This window comes from Stegostoma tigrinum, chromosome 22 (assembly GCF_030684315.1).
Source record: "Stegostoma tigrinum isolate sSteTig4 chromosome 22, sSteTig4.hap1, whole genome shotgun sequence".
Taxonomy (NCBI): Eukaryota; Metazoa; Chordata; class Chondrichthyes; order Orectolobiformes; family Stegostomatidae; genus Stegostoma; species Stegostoma tigrinum.
In genome coordinates, this window is record NC_081375.1 from 4,531,562 (window position 1) to 4,550,892 (window position 19,331).

General features: G+C 44.6%; 1 protein-coding gene across 4 annotated transcripts in view; it reads right to left on the reverse strand.

The window, feature by feature from the left end:
• The window catches only part of stxbp4 (syntaxin binding protein 4), a 192,159-nt gene that overhangs the window by 55,038 nt on the left and 117,790 nt on the right, over positions 1-19,331 (reverse strand). For all 4 annotated transcript variants that reach the window (XM_059653591.1, XM_059653589.1, XM_059653592.1 and 1 more), the window contains one exon: positions 15,147-15,212. In XM_059653591.1, coding sequence (XP_059509574.1) covers positions 15,147-15,212 — 66 coding nt within the window. The remainder of the gene's footprint in view (positions 1-15,146; positions 15,213-19,331) is intronic.

A 19,331-nucleotide genomic window follows, 5' to 3' on the forward strand; every position in this document is an offset into this window, starting at 1 on the left:
GACTAAGGGGGTGGCCATGGGCACCCGCATGGGCCCCAGCTATGCCTGCCTCTTTGTAGGTTACGTGGAACAGTCCCTCTTCCGCACCTACACAGGCCCCAAACCCCACCTCTTCCTCCGGTACATTGATGACTGTATCGGCGCTGCCTCTTGCTCCCCAGAGGAGCTCGAACAGTTCATCCACTTCACCAACACCTTCCACCCCAACCTTCAGTTCACCTGGGCCATCTCCAGCACATCCCTCACCTTCCTGGACCTCTCAGTCTCCATCTCAGGCAACCAGCTTGTAACTGATGTCCATTTCAAGCCCACCGACTCCCACAGCTACCTAGAATACACCTCCTCCCACCCACCCTCCTGCAAAAATTCCATCCCCTATTCCCAATTCCTCTGCCTCCGCCGCATCTGCTCCCACGATAAGACATTCCACTCCCGCACATCCCAGATGTCCAAGTTCTTTAAGGACCGCAACTTTCCCCCCACGGTGATTGAGAACACCCTTGACCGCGTCTCCCGCATTTCCCGCGACACATCCCTCACACCCCGCCCCCGCCACAACAGCCCCAAGAGGATCCCCCTCGTTCTCACACACCACCCTACCAACCTCCGGATACAATGCATTATCCTCCGACACTTCCGCCATTTACAATCCGACCCCACCACCCAAGACATTTTTCCATCCCCTCCCCTGTCTGCTTTCCGGAGAGACCACTCTCTCCGTGACTCCCTTGTTCGCTCCACACTGCCCTCCAACCCCAGCACACCCGGCACCTTCCCCTGCAACCGCAGGAAATGCTACACTTGTCCCCACACCTCCTCCCTCACCCCCATCCCAGGCCCCAAGATGACATTCCACATTAAGCAGAGGTTCACCTGCACATCTGCCAATGTGGTATACTGCATCCACTGTACCCGGTGCGGCTTCCTCTACATTGGGGAAACCAAGCGGAGGCTTGGGGACCGCTTTGCAGAACACCTCCGCTCAGTTCGCAACAAACAACTGCACCTCCCAGTCGCAAACCATTTCCACTCCCCCTCCCATTCTCTTGATGACATGTCCTTCATGGGCCTCCTGCACTGCCACAATGATGGCACCCGAAGGTTGCAGGAACAGCAACTCATATTCCGCCTGGGAACCCTGCAGCCATATGGTATCAATGTGGACTTCACCAGTTTCAAAATCTCCCCTTCCCCTACTGCATCCCTAAACCAGCCCAGTGCATCCCCTCCCCCCACTGCACCACACAACCAGCCCAGCTCTTCCCCCCCACCCACTGCATCCCAAAACCAGTCCAACCTGTCTCTGCCTCCCTAACCGGTTCTTCCTCTCACCCATCCCTTCCTCCCACCCCAAGCCGCACCCCCAGCTACCTACTAACCTCATCCCACCTCCTTGACCTGTCCGTCTTCCCTGGACTGACCTATCCCCTCCCTACCTCCCCACCTACACCCTCTCCACCTATCTTCTTTACTCTCCATCTTCGGTCCGCCTCCCCCTCTCTCCCTATTTATTCCAGTTCCCTCTCCCCATCTCCCTCTCTGATGAAGGGTCTAGGCCCGAAACGTCAGCTTTTGTGCTCCTGAGATGCTGCTTGGCCTGCTGTGTTCATCCAGCCTCACATTTTATTATCTTGGAATCTCCAGCATCTGCAGTTCCCATTATCTCTGAAACAGTATGACAGCCCTTGTTCTAATGAGTTAAGAATAGAAGAGCTGGGAAGCCTTGCTGTGATTGTCCAGGGCTTTGATAAGGAGCCTTATAGTGCAGTGGCAGTGTCCCTACCTCTGTGTCAGGAGGTCTGGTTACGAGGCTGACCTGTTCCAGAGGTGTGTACAAACATCTCTGAAGGTTATTTAAAAATATCTACAGGGCTTTAAAACAACAGGGAGGAGGAATGAGTTGTAACTCAAAGAATATGTCTGAACAAACCATGCCTATAATCCTGTTTAGAACATAGAACATAGAACAGTACAGCACAGAACAGGCTCTTCAGCCCACAATGTTGTGCCGACCATTGATCCTCATGTATGCACCCTCAAATTTCTGTGACCATATACATGTCCAGCAGTCTCTTAAATGACCCCAATGACCTTGCTTCCACAACTGCTGCTGGCAACGCATTCCATGCTCCCACAACTCTCTGCGTAAAGAACCTGCCTCTGACATCCCCTCTATACTTTCCTCCAAACAGCTTAAAACTATGACCCCTCGTGCTAGCCATTTCTGCCCTGGGAAATAGTCTCTGGCTATCAACTCTATCTATGCCTCTCATTATCTTGTATACCTCAATTAGGTCCCCTCTCCTCCTCCTTTTCTCCAATGAAAAGAGACCGAGCTCAGTCAACCTCTCTTCATAAGATAAGCCCTCCAGTCCAGGCAGCATCCTGGTAAACCTCCTCTGAACCCTCTCCAAAGCATCCACATCTTTCCTATAATAGGGCGCCCAGAACTGGATGCAGTATTCCAAGTGCGGTCTAACCAAAGTTTTATAGAGCTGCAACAAGATCTCACGACTCTTAAACTCAATCCCCCTGTTAATGAAAGCCAAAACACCATATGCTTTCTTAACAACCCTGTCCACTTGGGTGGCCATTTTAAGGGATCTATGTATCTGCACACCAAGATCCCTCTGTTCCTCCACGCTGCCAAGAATCCTATCCTTAATCCTGTACTCAGCTTTCAAATTCGACCTTCCAAAATGCATCACCTCGCATTTATCCAGGTTGAACTCCATCTGCCACCTCTCAGCCCATCTCTGCATCCTGTCAATGTCCCGCTGCAGCCTACAACAGCCCTCTACACTGTCAACGACACCTCCGACCTTTGTGTCGTCTGCAAACTTGCTGACCCATCCTTCAATCCCCTCGTCCAAGTCATTAATAAAAATTACAAACAGTAGAGGCCCAAGGACAGAGCCCTGTGGAACTCCACTCACCACTGACTTCCAGGCAGAATATTTTCCTTCTACTACCACTCGCTGTCTTCTGTTGGCCAGCCAATTCTGTATCCAAGCAGCTAAGTTCCCCTGTATCCCATTCCTCCTGACCTTCTGAATGAGCCTACCATGGGGGACCTTATCAAATGCCTTACTGAAGTCCATATACACCACATCCACAGCTCGACCCTCATCAACTTTTCTAGTCACATCCTCAAAAAACTCAATAAGGTTTGTAAGGCATGACCTACCCCTCACAAAGCCGTGTTGACTGTATTTGATCAAGCCATGCTCTTCCAGATGGTCATAAATCTTATCCCTCAGAATCCTTTCTAACACCTTGCAGACGACAGACGTGAGGCTTACCGGTCTATAATTGCCGGGGATTTCCCTATTTCCTTTCTTGAAGAGAGGAATTACATTAGCCTCTCTCCAGTCCTCAGGTACGACTCCAGTGGAGAGCGAGGATGCAAAGATCTTCGCAAGTGGCGAAGCAATTGCATTTCTCGCTTCCCAAAGCAGCCGAGGACAAATCTGATCCGGGCCTGGCGACTTGTCAATCTTAATGTTTGACAAAATTTTCAGCACATCAGCTTCGTCTATCTCTATCCATTCCAGCATGCACACCTGCTCTTCAAAGGTTTCATTCACTACAAAGTTTGTTTCTTTCGTAAAGACAGAAGCAAAAAACTCATTTAGGGCTTCCCCTACCTCCTCAGGCTCCACACACAAGTTCCCTATGCTATCCCTGATCGGCCCTACTCTTTCTTTGACCATTCTCTTATTCCTCACGTAAGTGTAAAATGTGTTTTCCCGGATGCCTTCTGCCAAGCCTTTCTCTTGCCCCCTCCTGGCTCTCCTCAGACCATTTTTGAGCTCCTTCCTTGCCTGCGTGTAATCCTCTCTAGCTGAACTTGACCCTAGCTTCCTCCACCTTATGTAAGCTGCCTTCTTCCTTTTCACTAGAAGCTCCACCGCTCTCGTCATCCAAGGTTCCCTAATCTTACCCCTTCTTGCCTGTCTCAGAGGGACATATTTACTCATCACTCCCAACAACTGTTCCTTAAACCGTCTCCACATGTCGATAGTTCCCTTACCATGGAACAACTGCTCCCAGTCCATGCTTCCTAACTCATGTCTAATCGCATCATAGTTTCCTCTTCCCCAATTAAATATCCTCCCATTCTGCCTAATCCTCTCCTTCTCCATAGCTATGTAGAATGTGAGGCAGTTATGGTCACTATCACCAAAATGCTCTCCCACCACAAGATCTGATACCTGCCCCGGCTCGTTTCCGAGCACCAAGTCTAGAATGGCCTCTCCCCTCGTCGGCCTGTCAACGTACTGCGTTAGGAAACCCTCCTGAACACACCTTACAAAAACAGCTCCATTCAAATCTTCTGCTCTAAGGAGGTTCCAATCAATATTAGGAAAGTTAAAGTCACCCATTACAACAACCCTACTGCGTCCACACTTTTCCAAAATCTGTCGACCTATGCTTTCTTCAATCTCCCTGCTGCTATTGGGGGGCCTGTAGTAAACCCCTAACGAGGTGACTACTCCCTTGCTGTTCCAAATTTCCACCCACACTGACTCAGTAGGCAGATCTTCCTCGACAATGGAAGCTTCTGTAGCTGTGATACCCTCTCTGATTAGTAGTGCTACACCCCCTCCTCTTTTTCCCCCCTCCCTATTCTTTTTAAATGTTCTAAACCCTGGAACATCCAGCAACCATTCCTGCCCATGAGAAACCCATGTCTCTGTTATACTGTCTTACTGCAAAATCCCCTGAAAACAAACATTGTTTAATGATGCAACATCTTCCATGCGTTTCCCAAAGCTTCATCTCCTTTAATAGTGGGACTGAAACACCTACTGCAGTGATTGTAACGAGGTCGGCCAGCTGGACCTCATAGAATATGTGTTCCCTGATTGGGGCTGTTAACCTGGGTCAATCAGGGAGCCTTGGCTGACACATATAAACAGGAGTGGCAGAGGTTCTGCTCACTCTGACGAGACAGTAGTAAAGTCAAAGTCTGTTTGTGTGTAAATAAAGGGTGACTTGGTGATAGACACCGGCCTCTGTGGCGTTATTTCACACCTAAGGTTCACTCATTTTCAAGAACAGTTACTTGTGGATGCATTTAACGTGGGAAATCATGTGATTAAATATAACCTCCCTGTTTAGAGAAAGCGACATGGACAGTCTATGATGGTCTAAAATCCTTCTGTCAGGTTCCTGTGCATCTACATAGGAGATGAGACCAAGGGATAGACTGAATTCTTTCACTGCTCCTGCCACCAGGCTGCAAAACCGTACCAGAGGCCAAGGCCCAGCTGGAACACAGCACTGTGACGAATAACATTTATCCTCAAGTAATAAGGTACACTGTTTGATGAGTGAGGCACAAAACCGATGGCTAGCTTGGATAATAAATGTGATAAATAGGCACCCTGTGGTTCTGGTGAAGCACCTACAGATCAGATCCAACTGTGGGGCAAGTGGTGATGGATGGAGCAATTATCTGGCACTCCTCATTAATGAGCAGAGGCCTTGCATACAGCAATATTCCTTTCAAATTAAACATGTGAGATTCACTTTAACAATAATCACAAGCAGTTTCTCCATCGCCAGCCTCTGTGAATATTTTCTGGTTGGGAGAGGAACCCGGTTGTAATCTGGTTCCAGGCACAGACTGAATTAAAGACCAATTGATCTGAAGGGCTTATTTCTGACCGGGTTGTCAGAGATTTGGTGTTATGGAGCTGCTAGCTTGCAGGAAGAATACTAAAACTGTTGTGTTTTTAAACAGGCCCTATAACAGCCACCGAATAATTTTGAGTGGTGGTAGCAGTACAAGCTTCTAACAAGGATGTTCTTGTTCATAAGCTACTAAACACTGAAATGCAGCTGCAGTACAATTAGGAAAGCAAACAGCATGTTAGTGGTAATTGCAAGTGGATTTGAGTACAGGAGTAAAGACGTTTTGCTGCAGTTGCACAGAATCTCAGTGAAACTCAGTTGAAGTATTGTGCAAAGTTTTGGTCTCCTTACCCAATAAGGGATACACAGGCAGCACAACAAGGCTGACTAGAATGATTCCTGAAATGGTGGGTGGTCCTATAGGGAGACTGGACCTAGTATATTGTGTTTGTGCTGGTCAACAAAGATCTGATTACTCTAATCCCTTTCTCCAACTTATCGTCCATAGCCCTAGAGGCTATGGCAACACTATCGAATGTCGAAATACTACTTGAATGTTCCACAAGTTTCTGACTCACTCATCCTATCCGACAGAGCTCCAGACCCTTGCCCACCTCAGAATGAAAGATGTTCTTGTCATCTCTCCTCCTCGATGTAAGGTGAGAATTAGAAGGCTTTGTGCCGTTGTTATTATATACAAAAGAAAAAATAGCCTTCCTATGCTCCCTATCTATGCCCCTTGAAATGTTATACACTTCTACAGCTCACCTCTCAACCTTTGATGCTCCAAAGATAACAACCCAGGCTATAATATTCCTCCCAGCTCAGATCTTCCAGCACCTTCTAGAGTTTACATGAATGAAAGGTAATCCCATTGAAGTTTACAAAATTCTTAGAGGGCTCGACAGGGTTGATGCAGGAAGGGTTTGGTAGCACTATGCTAATGTCACTGGGCTATCAGTCCACAGGCCCAGGCAAATTCCACCTTGGCAGCTAGTGGAATTTAAATTCAATTAATAAACACAGAACTGAAAGCTAATCGCAGTAACAGTGACCATGAAACTGACGTCATAAAAATCCACCTAATTCACCAACATCCATTTGAGAAGGAAACCTGCCAACCTTACCTACTCTGGCTTTCATGTGACTCCAGGTCTACAGTAAATGCTGCCTCTTCATGTGAGATATTCAGTTCAAAGGCAGTATGGGATAAGCAACAAATGCTGTCCTTGCCAGTGAGACCCTCCTTTTTGATATTTCACACATTTCCTATTGCCCATTGTCAAACAGTGGTGGGACAGGATTTTTACTTTGTCCAATGATAGACAGTAAGCAGCCTGCTGTTGATAAAAACTCTGAAGGTGGCCAACTAGCTCTGGTTAGGGGTAGCCCTAACCAGCTTCTCCCGTTAGTCCCCAGCTTCTCCCATTGGGCCCCATCCTCCCCCTATTGCAGGAGTAATGCTCCTTGTCCTTTGCCCAGCCTTTAGGGACCATAAATTGGGCAGAAATGTAAAACAGGCTGCACAAAGTCAACAGCTATCCCCAAAAAATGAAGAGAGGTGATGGTTACTAAGGCCATGAGTTAGACCTGGATCATTGCAGGGATAGAGAACCTATCATTTCAACCCCGCACAGGGTTCCAAACATTTCCATTTCATCAAGGACTCTTTGAGAGACTCTTCTAGGGCCTCCTTTGTGATTTTTTGGGGCTGCCTTCCGATTTTCAAGGGTTCTTCTTTCATTCTCGCTAACTCCTTTATTAGATAAGCAGACACCCTGCTGCCCTCCGCCCTGGATCCTACTGAGCTCCCAGGAGTTACCTAGCTGAATAGCTGGTACCATGGCCTCCTGAAACTCTGCTGCATAGTTGTCCTGTGGCTGGTCATAATAACTCCACCAGCTTGTCCAATTGCAGGGTCTCTCCCTCTTGACTTTAGCTGCTCCTCCAAATACAGGATCTGTCCATGTAGGGGGCAAATCTGCCCACCATGCTCCCTGTGATCAAACAGAACTGTTGCTGTTCAAGATTAAGAGGAGATTTGATTGAGGAGAAACTGTTTCCATTGGCAGGAGGGTCAGTAATCAGGAACACAGATTTAAGGTGTTTGGCAAAAGAAGCAGAGACAACATGAGGAAACAATTTTTAATGCAATGAATTATGATCTGGAAAGTGCTGCCCAAAAGGACGATGAAAGCAGATTCAATTGTAACTTTCAGAAAAGAATCAGATTAAGGGGAAATAAGATTCTGTGACTTGCTCTCATAAATAGCAAGCTCACACACAATACACCAGATTGCCTCTTCTTGTGCTATACTGATCAATGATTCTAAATACACACAGAGATGTCTATGTCCAAGAGACAGTGAACAATGAAATAAACCCACTAGGAAGAAGCAAGTGTCAACTACATTGAACTCCTGAAACCAGGAGTCAATGGGAGAAATGAAGGAATTAAGGACCATTAGGAGAAGCCACACGCCCTGGGAAAAGCTAGAAGAAATGGGAAAATCTGACTCCCAAGGAGAGAGGCCAGTGACCAATGGGAGAATGTGGAGATCAGTGAGAGAAGTCTGGAACAAATGGGAGATGTTCGGGCCCAATGGGAGGGGCCGGGGCCCAGTGGGAGAGGATGGAGCCCAATGGGAGAAGCTGGGGACTACCGGAAGAAGCTGGAAGCCAATGGGACAGGTTAGGCCCCAGTGGGAAACATTAGGCCCCAGTGGAGAAGACAGGGCCCTGTGGGAGTGGACAGCGCCCAGTGGAAGAAGTCAGGGACCAATGGGAGAAGTTGGGATCCAATGAGAGAAGTTAGGGCCCAATGGAGAGGACGGGGCCCTGTGGGAGAAGTCAGGGACCGACAAGAGAAGCTGGGAACCAATGAGAGAAGCCAGGAACTAATGAGAGAAGCCAGGGACCAGCAGGAGAAGCTGATAACCAATGGGGGAAGCTGGGGACCAGTGGGAGAAGTTGATAACCAATGGGAGAAGCCGGGAACCAGTGGGAGAAGCTATTGGCCAATGAGAGAAGCCAGGGACCAGTGGGAGAAGCTGGGGAGTGCTATAGGAATCAACTACTGTAGAAACCAGTCAGGAATAAAGCAACAACTTCTGAAGGAAAGAAAAATAGTGAAATTTGAATTTACTCAACATCTTTCATGAAATTAGGACATTCCAAAGTGCTCTTTAGTCAACAAAGAGCAGTTGCTGCAGTAATGTGAGAAGCACAAGAAGCTCCCCCAACAGCAATATGATAATGACCAGTTAATCTGTTTTAGTGATGTTGTTCGAAGGATGAAAACTGACCCCAGGACCTGTGGTTATCATCCAGTATTTCAGCAATTTCAGTATGTTCAGGGACTTAACCCAATTACTGTTTATGGAAAGCAAACAACTAGTATAATTTGTGCTGGCTTAAAACTGCTGATAATTTTGTACTGTGTAATCTTCATCACTTTCAGATCTTCTGTGTATCTGGCAATGGGGTGGGGGGGGGGCAGTGCGGGTAGCAGCGATCTAGATACACAGACTGTGAAGTTCTCCCTCAGGAAAGGCTGAGCAGAAATGGCTGTGGATGTGACCTGACTATCAAAACTTATGAAGAGTTTCAACAAGGTGGACAAAGGGAACATGTATCTGTTTCACAATCACAATCTCGGAATTACAAGTCACCATTAATTATAAATCCAACAAGAAATGCAGGAGAAATATCTTTATCATGGAGTGCTTAGGAAGGGCAACTTAGAGTCATAGAGTCAGAGGTATAGCTGGAAGAGGGAGAAAGCAAGAAAAGGTTATGTCAGTGAGTTAGCTGAAGGTTGGTGGGCAGAGGTTCATGTAGCACATGGATCTGTTGGGCTGAATGGCCTGATCTGTAAAGTCACAAGCAAGTTCTCAGTCAGAGATGAAAGTGACATCGCGGTGCGTGGCAGTTCAGGGCAGCATTCCAGCCTCGAGTGGAACAAATACAGGGGCTGTTCCCCCAAGGCATCCTGCAAAAAAAACCAGAAACTCAGAAAGCGAACAACAGGAAGCTGCTTCACACGCTTGCTGCTATTCCGATGAGAGGAAATTCCAGTTTGCATTCCTAATGTATTAACGGACAAGTGTAGCACAATAAATCTCCTGATCCAGTCAGCAGAGTCAATACCAGCAACACCTACATTTATATGTTGTCTTTTTATGGACTATAATTATTTCTAAATAATGTTTTACAGTTGAAGTTCTTTAATAATGGCCCTAACAACAGCCCCAAGTGCACATCTGCTTTGTTTTACTATCAATTCACATGCTTCAACTATGTGAACATGAAAAAGCAGGCTTGTCCCCGCAGGGATTCAGCTTTGCCTGTTTACTCTGCCAACAACTGTGAGGCTTTTATGCTTGTGAACATTCTCTTGCAGTGAAGCTACTGACCTTGCAAGCACGAAATTCCCATGTACTATACACGCGACAAAGAAATTAAACACCAATAGCCACAAGAAACATATTACAAAAAATTGTCCTGCATTTCATGTACATAGTTTGGATTATTGGCAAGGTAGTACACAGAACATTACAGCGCAGTACAGGCCCTTCGGCTCTCGATGTTGCATCGATCTGTGAAACCAAACTGAAGCCCATCTAACCCACACTATTCCATTATCATCCATATGTTTATCCAATCACCATTTAAATGCCCTTAAACCTGGCGAGTCTACTACTGTTGCAGGCAGGGCATTCCACGCCCTTACTACTCTCTGAGTTAGGAACCTACCTCTGACATCTATCCTCTATCTATCACCCCTCAATTTAAAGCTATGTCCCCTCGTGCTAGCCATCACTGTCCGAGGAAAAAGGCTCTCAGTGTCCACGCTATCTTATCCTCTGATCATCTTGTATGTCTCTATTAGGTCACCTCGGAACCTTCTTCTCTGCAATGAAAACAGCCTCAAGTCCCTCAGCCTATCCTCATAAGACCTTCCCTCCAGACCAGGCAACATCCTGGTAAATCTCCTCTGCACCCTGTCCAATGCTGCCACATCCTTCCTATAATGCGGCGACCAGAGCTGTACGCAATACTCCAAGTGCAGCCGCACCAGAGTTTTGTACAGCTGCAACATGACCTCATGGCGCTGGAACTCAATCCCTCTGCCAATAAAACTTAACACAGCGTACCACTTCTTAACAACCCTATCTAGCTGGTTGGCAACTTTCAAAGATCTATGTACATGGACACTGAGATCTCTCTGCTCATCCACACTACCAAGAATTTTACCATTAGCCCAGTACTCTGTATTCCTGTTACTCCTTCCAAAGTGAATCACCTCATACTGTTCTGCATCAAACTCCATTTGCCACCTCTCAGCCCAGCTCTACAGCTTATCTATGTCACTCCGTAACCTGCAACATCCTTCCGCAATACCCACAACTCCACCGACTTTAGTGTCATCTGTAAATTTACTAACCCATCCTTCTACGCCCTCATCCAGGTCATATATAAAAATGACAAACAGCAGTGGCCCCAAAACAGATCCTTGTGGTACACCGCTAGTAACTGATCTCCAGGATGAACATTTTCCATCAACTACCACCCTCTGTCTTCTTCCAACAAACGAATTTTTGATCCAAACCGCTAAATCACCCTCAATCCCATGATTCCATATTTTATGCAATAGCCTACCGTGGGGATCCTTATCAAACGCTTTACTGAAATCCATATACACCACATCAATTGCTTTACCCTCATCCATCTGTTTGGTCACCTTCTCAAAGAACTCAATAAGGTTTGTGAGGCATGACCTACACTTCACAAAACCGTGTTGTCTATTCCTAATCAAATTATTCCTTTCGAGCTGATTATAAATTCCATCTCTAATAATCCTTTCCAACACTTTACCCACAACCGAAATAAGGCTCACTGGTCTATAATTACCAGGATTGTCCCTCCTTCTGTTCTTGAACAAGGGGACAACATTTCCTATCCTCCAGTCTTCTGGCACTATTCCTGTAGACAATGACAATATAAAGATTAAAGCCAAATGCTCTGTAATCTCCTCCCTAGCTTCCAGAGAATCCTAGGATACATCCCAGCCGGCCCAGGGGACTTATCTATTTCAACACCTTTCAGAATTGCGAACACCTCCTCCTTGTGAACCTTAATCCGGTCTAGTCTATAAGCCTGTATCTAAGTGTTCTTCTCGACAACATGGTCTTTTTCTTTTTCCTGTGTGAATAAATGCAGAGGTAATGCTGAACTGTGTTACACAAATGATGCAAAAGTGAAAAATGTAATACACACGAGATTTTATATTGGCGGGAGTGTGTTTTCACAGGATTTTCTCTTGATTATCAAAGAACAAAGAAACCTACAGCACAGGAACAGGCCCTTCGGCCCTCCAAGCCTGCGCCGATCAAGATCCTCTGTCTAACCTGTCATCTATTTTCTAACGGTCTGTGTCCATTGCTCCCTGCCCATCCATGTACCTGTCCAAATATATCTTAAAAGACGCTAACATGTCTGCGTCTACCACCTCCGCTGGCAACGTGTTCCAGGAGCCCACCACCCTCTGTGCAAAGAACTTTCCACGCTTACCTCCCTTAAACTTTCCTCCTCTCACTTTGAACTCATGACCCCTAGTAATTGAGTCTCCCACTCTGGGAAAAAGCTTTTTGCTATCCACCCTGTCTATACCCCTCATGATTTTGTAGATCTCAATCAGGTCCCCCCTCAATCTCCGGCTTTCTAATGAAAATAATCCTAATCTACTCAACCTCTCTTCATAGCTAGCACCCTCCATACCAGGCAACATCCTGGTGAATCTCCTCTGCACCCTCTCCAAAGCAGCCACATCCTTTTGGTCATGTGGCAACCAGAACTGTACACAGTACTCCAAATGTGGCCAAACCAAAGTCCTATACAACTGCGACATGACCTGCCAACTCTTGTACTCAATACCCCGCCCAATGAAGGAAAGCATGCCATATGCCTTCTTGACCACCCTATTGACCTGTGTTGTCACCTTCAGGGAACAACGGACCTGAACACCCAGATCTCTCTGTTCATCGATTTTCCCTAGGATTTTTCCATTTACTGTATAGTTTGCTCTTGAATTAGATCTTCCAAAATGCATCACCTCGCATTTGCCCGGATTGAACTCCATCTGCCATTTATCTGCCCAACTCTCCAGTCTATCTATATTCTGCTGTAATTTCTGACAGTCCCCTTCACTATCAGCTACTCCACCAATCTTAGTGTCATCAGCAAACTTGCTGATCAGACCACCTACACCTTCCTCCAGATCATTTACACATATCACAAACAACAGTGGTCCCAGCACAGATCCCTGTAGAACACCACTGGTCACAGGTTGGAGTGTGTTATATGTAGGATTTTATACAGATGATAGTTATATGTGTGACTTCACATAGGTGGGAGTCCTCTATATATGGGATTTTATTTGGACAGGAGTATGTTTCTTACTGAATAACGCACATCTTGCATATTATACATGGAGTATCACAATAATACTATGTTGCAGAGACTGTACAATGTGTACGTGACAGCAAGTGAGGAGAGGAACAAAAGTACTGGTAACAGCTCGAACAGCTGGGATATCGAAAGGAGCCAGCAATCATGGGGAAAACATAGAGCCCAATTAAAATTATCATCTGCACGGGATGCATTGTTAAAACACTATTGACCCTCTTGGGTAGATGTAAAACATCCCGTCGCCATCATTCCAAAAAGGTACAGGTTGTTTCTCAATTAGAATCTCTTTTAAAATTTATTGTGTAATTCACACCTTGCGGTTTGTGGGAGCTTGCTCTGCACCAATTCGCTGCTGTGTTTTTTACATTAAACACCAGCGTTCATAGCAAAAGTATTTCATTGGCTGCAACATAATTTCAGACCTTTTGATGTAAAGGTGCTATGGAAATGCCAATCTTTATTTTTATAAATAATTAACAGTACCTAGAGGAGCTCTTGTGTTGCAGTGGATAATGTCTCTAACACTGGGCCAGAATCCTAGGTTCAAGCCCCTCTTGGAGCTACAGAAGATAACAGATTCTCAACCTGTAAACCCTTGCAATACACCTGAAGGCAGGCAATAACAGTGGGAGCATGTCCAGGTCAGCCCTCCTTCTGAAGGCAATGATAATCCACCACAGTATCCTGCCAAGCAGAATCATGGACCAACATAACTCCTGTGGAAGTTCAGGGTTGTCAACCAGAGCATGGACCCCAAAGCAGCAGGAACAGTTACATGATACAAAAACTAATAGGAAGTCTCTGTTTTTATACTGTAGCAGTGCACAGCAGATACCTGCCATTACATGGCTGAGAAAGCAGTGTATTACTAATGTGGCTCAGCAACAAGCATCTCGAAAACATTCCATGTAATAGTTCCTTTGAAGATTTGGCAGGATGTGTCTCCATAACTGTCCTGGCACAAACTGCAGCAATTTCAACCAGAGGCCCAGGTTCTCCCTCATCTACTGAAGCACACCTATAACTCATATTTATCCGTATCTCGTACCTAGCAAGACCTCTTGTTTCATTTGCAACACTTAACCTTCTCCCCACCACTCTATCTAGAAATATGCCTGTCTTTATAAAACCTATTGATTTTCTTTATTCATTTGCAGGCCACTGGTTGGGTCAGCATTTGTTGCCCATTCTTAATTTCCCATTGGGCAGCTGAAAGTCAACCACATTCCTGTGTGTCTGGAGTCACATGTAGGCCAGATCAGACAAGGATGGCAGCTTCCTTCCTGTGAACCAGATGGGTTTTTCCAACAATCAACATCATTTCAGGCTCATCATTTGATTCTTAACTCCAACTTATTACTGAATTCAATTTCTACTATCTGCCATAGCAGGATTTGAATACAGGTCCCTAGAACATTACCTGGATCTTTGGATTAAAAGTACAGCAGTAATACTACTAGGCCATCACCTCCCCTAATTATACTGAACTGTACAGATGGTATATGATCCTCACAGTCTGCAATATCACTGACAGTGCAGCACTGCATCAATTTCAGGAGTTTTGCTAGGGTGTCTCTCAATGCCATAGGATCTGGAGAACAGTACAACTGGGACAAATTCAATTAGGTAAGTTCTCCCTCAGTAGAATACACAATCTACATTTTGAAAAGGTGAAATGTTCAGGAGAGAGAGCAGGGAAGTGGGATGAATTGGATATATCCTTCAAAGAGCTGGCACATACATGATGGGCCACAAGATTCCAAGGTCCCAAGCTGTTTACTCCAATTAACGTATCATCATTTCAAATGACAAAACCGCGATCTCTCCAGACTACACTACAGTAAAAATAAATTGAAATGTGTAGGCTGAGGAACACTAATGGAGTAGTGAGTGTAAAACCAGAAAGTCCCAGTCATTGACTCCGCATCTAACCAATGTATACATGGCCTGGTGGGGCAACGCATACTGGCCCCACAGGTTACCTAATAAACAGCCATATTACATTTTCAGTACAGACAAGGGATGTAATTCCTCACCTGTTTGACTTTCTGCAGCTCTTCACTCAACTGTTTCCTGCTTTTCTCAGATTCTACCAATTCATCCTGAGCAAAATGTAAGACAATAAGTTGGTCATTGAAAGGTTCGTAAAATTTCTCTTAATCTTTTTTATGAGTAACTTTTCTGAGGTAGCTCAGTTATTCTTGCCCTTCGGTTTACCTGGTTTTGCCAGGTAAATAAACAGTTTAATAAACAGTTGTTGAAAAGTTGTAAATCCTTAGAGCAGGAAAACTAGTTCCTCCAGTGAATTTTCACTCAGAAGTAAACACTGCAAGCCATTGAGCTCCTTAACCTGTCATGCCATTCTATTACATTAGATCAGATTTTCACCTTAACTCCATTCATCAGCCTTTGCTACATATTCCTCAACACCCTCAGCTGACAAAAAGCTGATTCCGGTTTTGTAAATTTCAGTGACTTCTAGCATCGAGAGCTTTTTGTGGGGAGAGAGATCCAGGTTCCTACTATTATTTGTGTGAATAAATATTTCTTCACATCATTCCAGAATGGCCCAGTTGTAATTTCAAAATGGCATTCTCTTGTTTTGGACTCCTTCCAGTACCTTAAATATCGTTCTGGGGAAGGGTCACCGGACCTGAAACATTAACTCTGATTTCTCTCCTCAGACGTTGCTAGAGCTGCTGAGCTTTTCCAGCAATTTCTGTTTTTGTTCCCAAAATATCTAAACTTGAAACCCTGTCTGTGTTAAAGAAAGTGGTGACTACACTGTGAATCTTTAATGGATTTACCAACAGTGTAGCATTCTTTTGGTATTGACAGCTAGCATGAGTAAAATGTAGACAGACAGTGTGGGAAAGAGTGAGAGTGGAAAAAAAGGGAAAATGAGGACAAGTGAAAATGGGAGAAAAGGAAAGCAAGAGAAACAGCAAGTGGGAGAGAAAGTGAAACTAAGAATTGGAAAGGATGAATGAGAGTATGAGTAAGACAGATAGAACAAGATTTAGCTCAATTGAGAAACAGTGAGAAAGGAAGAGAGCAAAAGGAATGAAGAGAAAGAAAACAAAGTGAAACAACAAGGTAGAGGATCAGTGAGACAGAAAGAAACACAGCATAAGATCTAGTTACAGAGAGAGAGAGAAACAAGGAAAGTGAGAATAAGAGACAGAGAAACACAAAGCCCAAGAGGGCACAAAAGAGAGATCCAGAGACAGAGATAGACAGAACAAGACAAAGACAGATTCAGACAGAGGCAGGGAATGGGACAAAGATAAATTCAGAGAAAGGGAGGGAATAGGACAAAGACAACTTCAGAGAGAGGGAGGGAATGGGACAAAGACAGATTCAGAGAGAGAGAGGAATGTCAGAGCCAGACAAGATTGGAAGCAGTCCTTCACAGTCAGACATACTCATTCTTCATTAGAATAGAATATAACAGAATAGCAATATATTGTTCTTGTCTAATTCGTTAGGATTAAGACTGAAAACAAAGGACGTGATTGCTGCATGTGGAAGAGGTTAGCAACTTCAGAAAGGGGAGGAGGAAACTGAAAATAAAGAGCAGCTAAAAACAGTAAAATTGGAGAAGAGAAGAATGCTCCATTGGAGTTCATGAAATGACAACATGTACATTAAAAGAAATACTGCAGATGCTGGAAATCTGAAACAGAGAATGCTGGAGAAAGTCTGATAGCATCTCTGGAGAGAGAAACAGTGTTAATGTTTCAAGTTCAATATGATTTATCTTCAAAACCAAAAAAAAGAGTCAAATTGCACTCAAAACATTTGTACTGACAGATAATAGGTATTCACTTACAGATGTGATTGTGTTCCTGAAAATCATAACTTTAAGTAAACAAGATTATGTGAACAATAAGTTCCCGCAGAAATCAATGATAAAAGGTTCCTTTGGATACTGCTTGCTCAGAGTAAAGAATGCACACTTCTAAATCCTGTACCATACATGTGCAGTACTGTGTATCCCAAGCTGAAATAACTTGCAGGACAAAATAGAGCATTAAATATGAAAGGAACATTGTAAAAATTAAGTACTTCAGGAACTTTCCCAGCAGATAACAACTTGACAACATCATCAAGTTGGAATAGATGCTTATGTTCATAAATAAACTTTAAAAATAAATTTCAAGCATAGAAGAAATGCAAAATGATGATTTGCTAATCAACACTTTCAGAGATGTGATCATATCTCTGTAGTAAGTGGGATTTGAACCAAGGCCTCCTGGTTCAGACGTTGGGACACTACGAGTGTACTACAGGAGCCCCCAACATATACTACAAAAATATTTTCAAACCAACCTGTTCTGTGATTTTATTACACACCCCTGGAGAAGGCAGGGATGAGAATTTTACAGTACAGAAGGAGGCCATTCAACCCATCATGTCATATAGTAGCTCCTAACACATCTACCTAGCTAGTTCCAGTCACCAACCCTACCTCTGTAGCCATCTAAAATCATCCCTTTGAGTATATCTCCAGCTCTCTTTTGAAACCTCCTGTGGAATCTGCCTCCACCACTCTCCCAGGCAGCACATTCCAAATCCTAATGGCTCTTTGAATAAAGAAATTTCTCCTCCAAGCTCTCCAGCTGACAATTCTGAAATTGTGACCATTCATTAGTGACATATCAACTAGTGGAAATAGAATATCCTTCTTTACTCTGTCAAAATTGCTCATATATTGAAAATCTCAATAGGGTCACCTCTTAATCTTGTTTGCTCCAAGAATTACAAAGCACAATTTCTCAAATCTTTCCTTGCATATAAAATCCCTCATTGCTGGTATGATCTCGTAAATTTTGAACTTGAACCCTGGTCTCCTGGCTCAGAGGTTGGGAAACTGTCATTGCACTGCAGGAGCCCAAAAGTACAATACAAATGTAACATATTAAAATTACACTCACCTGATGATGTTTTAACTAACCACACCCCATTTATTGGCAATGCTAGTCAGTGATGGCAGAATTAAATGTACCAATGATTATATGCTACGAGACAGAGCTTTAGGCTTCAGTGCAAGTTCAGAACAGGAGCCAGGTGAGAAATGAACACAGAGGAGAGTTTAAAAGTAACAACAGAGTATAGCAATGGGTGCTGAATTGTGTGAGGCACGGAGAGGGACTGACAATAGGAGGAGAAATTGCAGGAAGATTGGGGCATTTCAGGGCTGAACATGGGAGTTATGGCATGATTTAGAGCTAGCTGGCCACAGAACAGGACATCCATAGAAAACAATGATTAAGTGAAACAATATTAAATAAATATATTATCACCACATCATTAAAAATGTTGAAACAAAATAATGTTATAAAAGTAGGCCATTCAGTCCATCAAGTCCACACTGACTCTCCAAAGAGCATCCAGCACAGACCAAACCCCTACCCTAGCCTAGCCCTGTAACCCTGCATTTCCTGTGGTTAACACACCTCGCCTGTATATTCCTGGATACTACGGGTAATTTAGCACGGCCAATCCACCCTAAACTGCACACCTTTGGACAGTGGGAGGAAACCAGAGCCCCAGAGGAAACCCACGCAAATGTGAGGAGAATGTTCAAACTCCACACAGACAGTCACCCGGGACAGGAACTGAACCTGTGTCCTGGTGCTGTGAGGCTGCAGTGCTAACCAACATACCACTCCATTTAAATAAGTCACATTTAAATAGAGATTTGTTATAATGTATATCTCATGTTTTCTCCTCATATTTGCAAAGTGTCTGCAGAGACTCAAATAAATATTTATTTTGCCATATTATTATGCAGGGGCTATAATAACAATGTGGGGAAGTCAGTTCAACATAATTCTGTGAACTTTGAAGCCCAGGGTTGGGCTCTTCTGTAGTTACCCTGGCACCATCCCTCACCTTTTCCTCTGTTACATTGATGACTGTATCGGTGCTGCCCTGTGCTCTCATGAGGAGCTCGAACAGTTCACCCAGTTCACCAACACCTCTCACGCTGACGTCAAGTTCACTTGGACCATCTCAGACAACCTCCCTCCCCTTCCTGGACCTCTCCGTCTCCATCTCCAGCAACCGACTCAGTACCTACATCTATTTCAAACCCACCAACTCCCACAGCTACCTAGACTACACCTCCTCTCACCCACCGCCTTGCAAAAACATGACATATTCCCAATTCCTCCGCTACTGCTGCATCTGTTCCCAAGATGGAGCATTCCACTTCC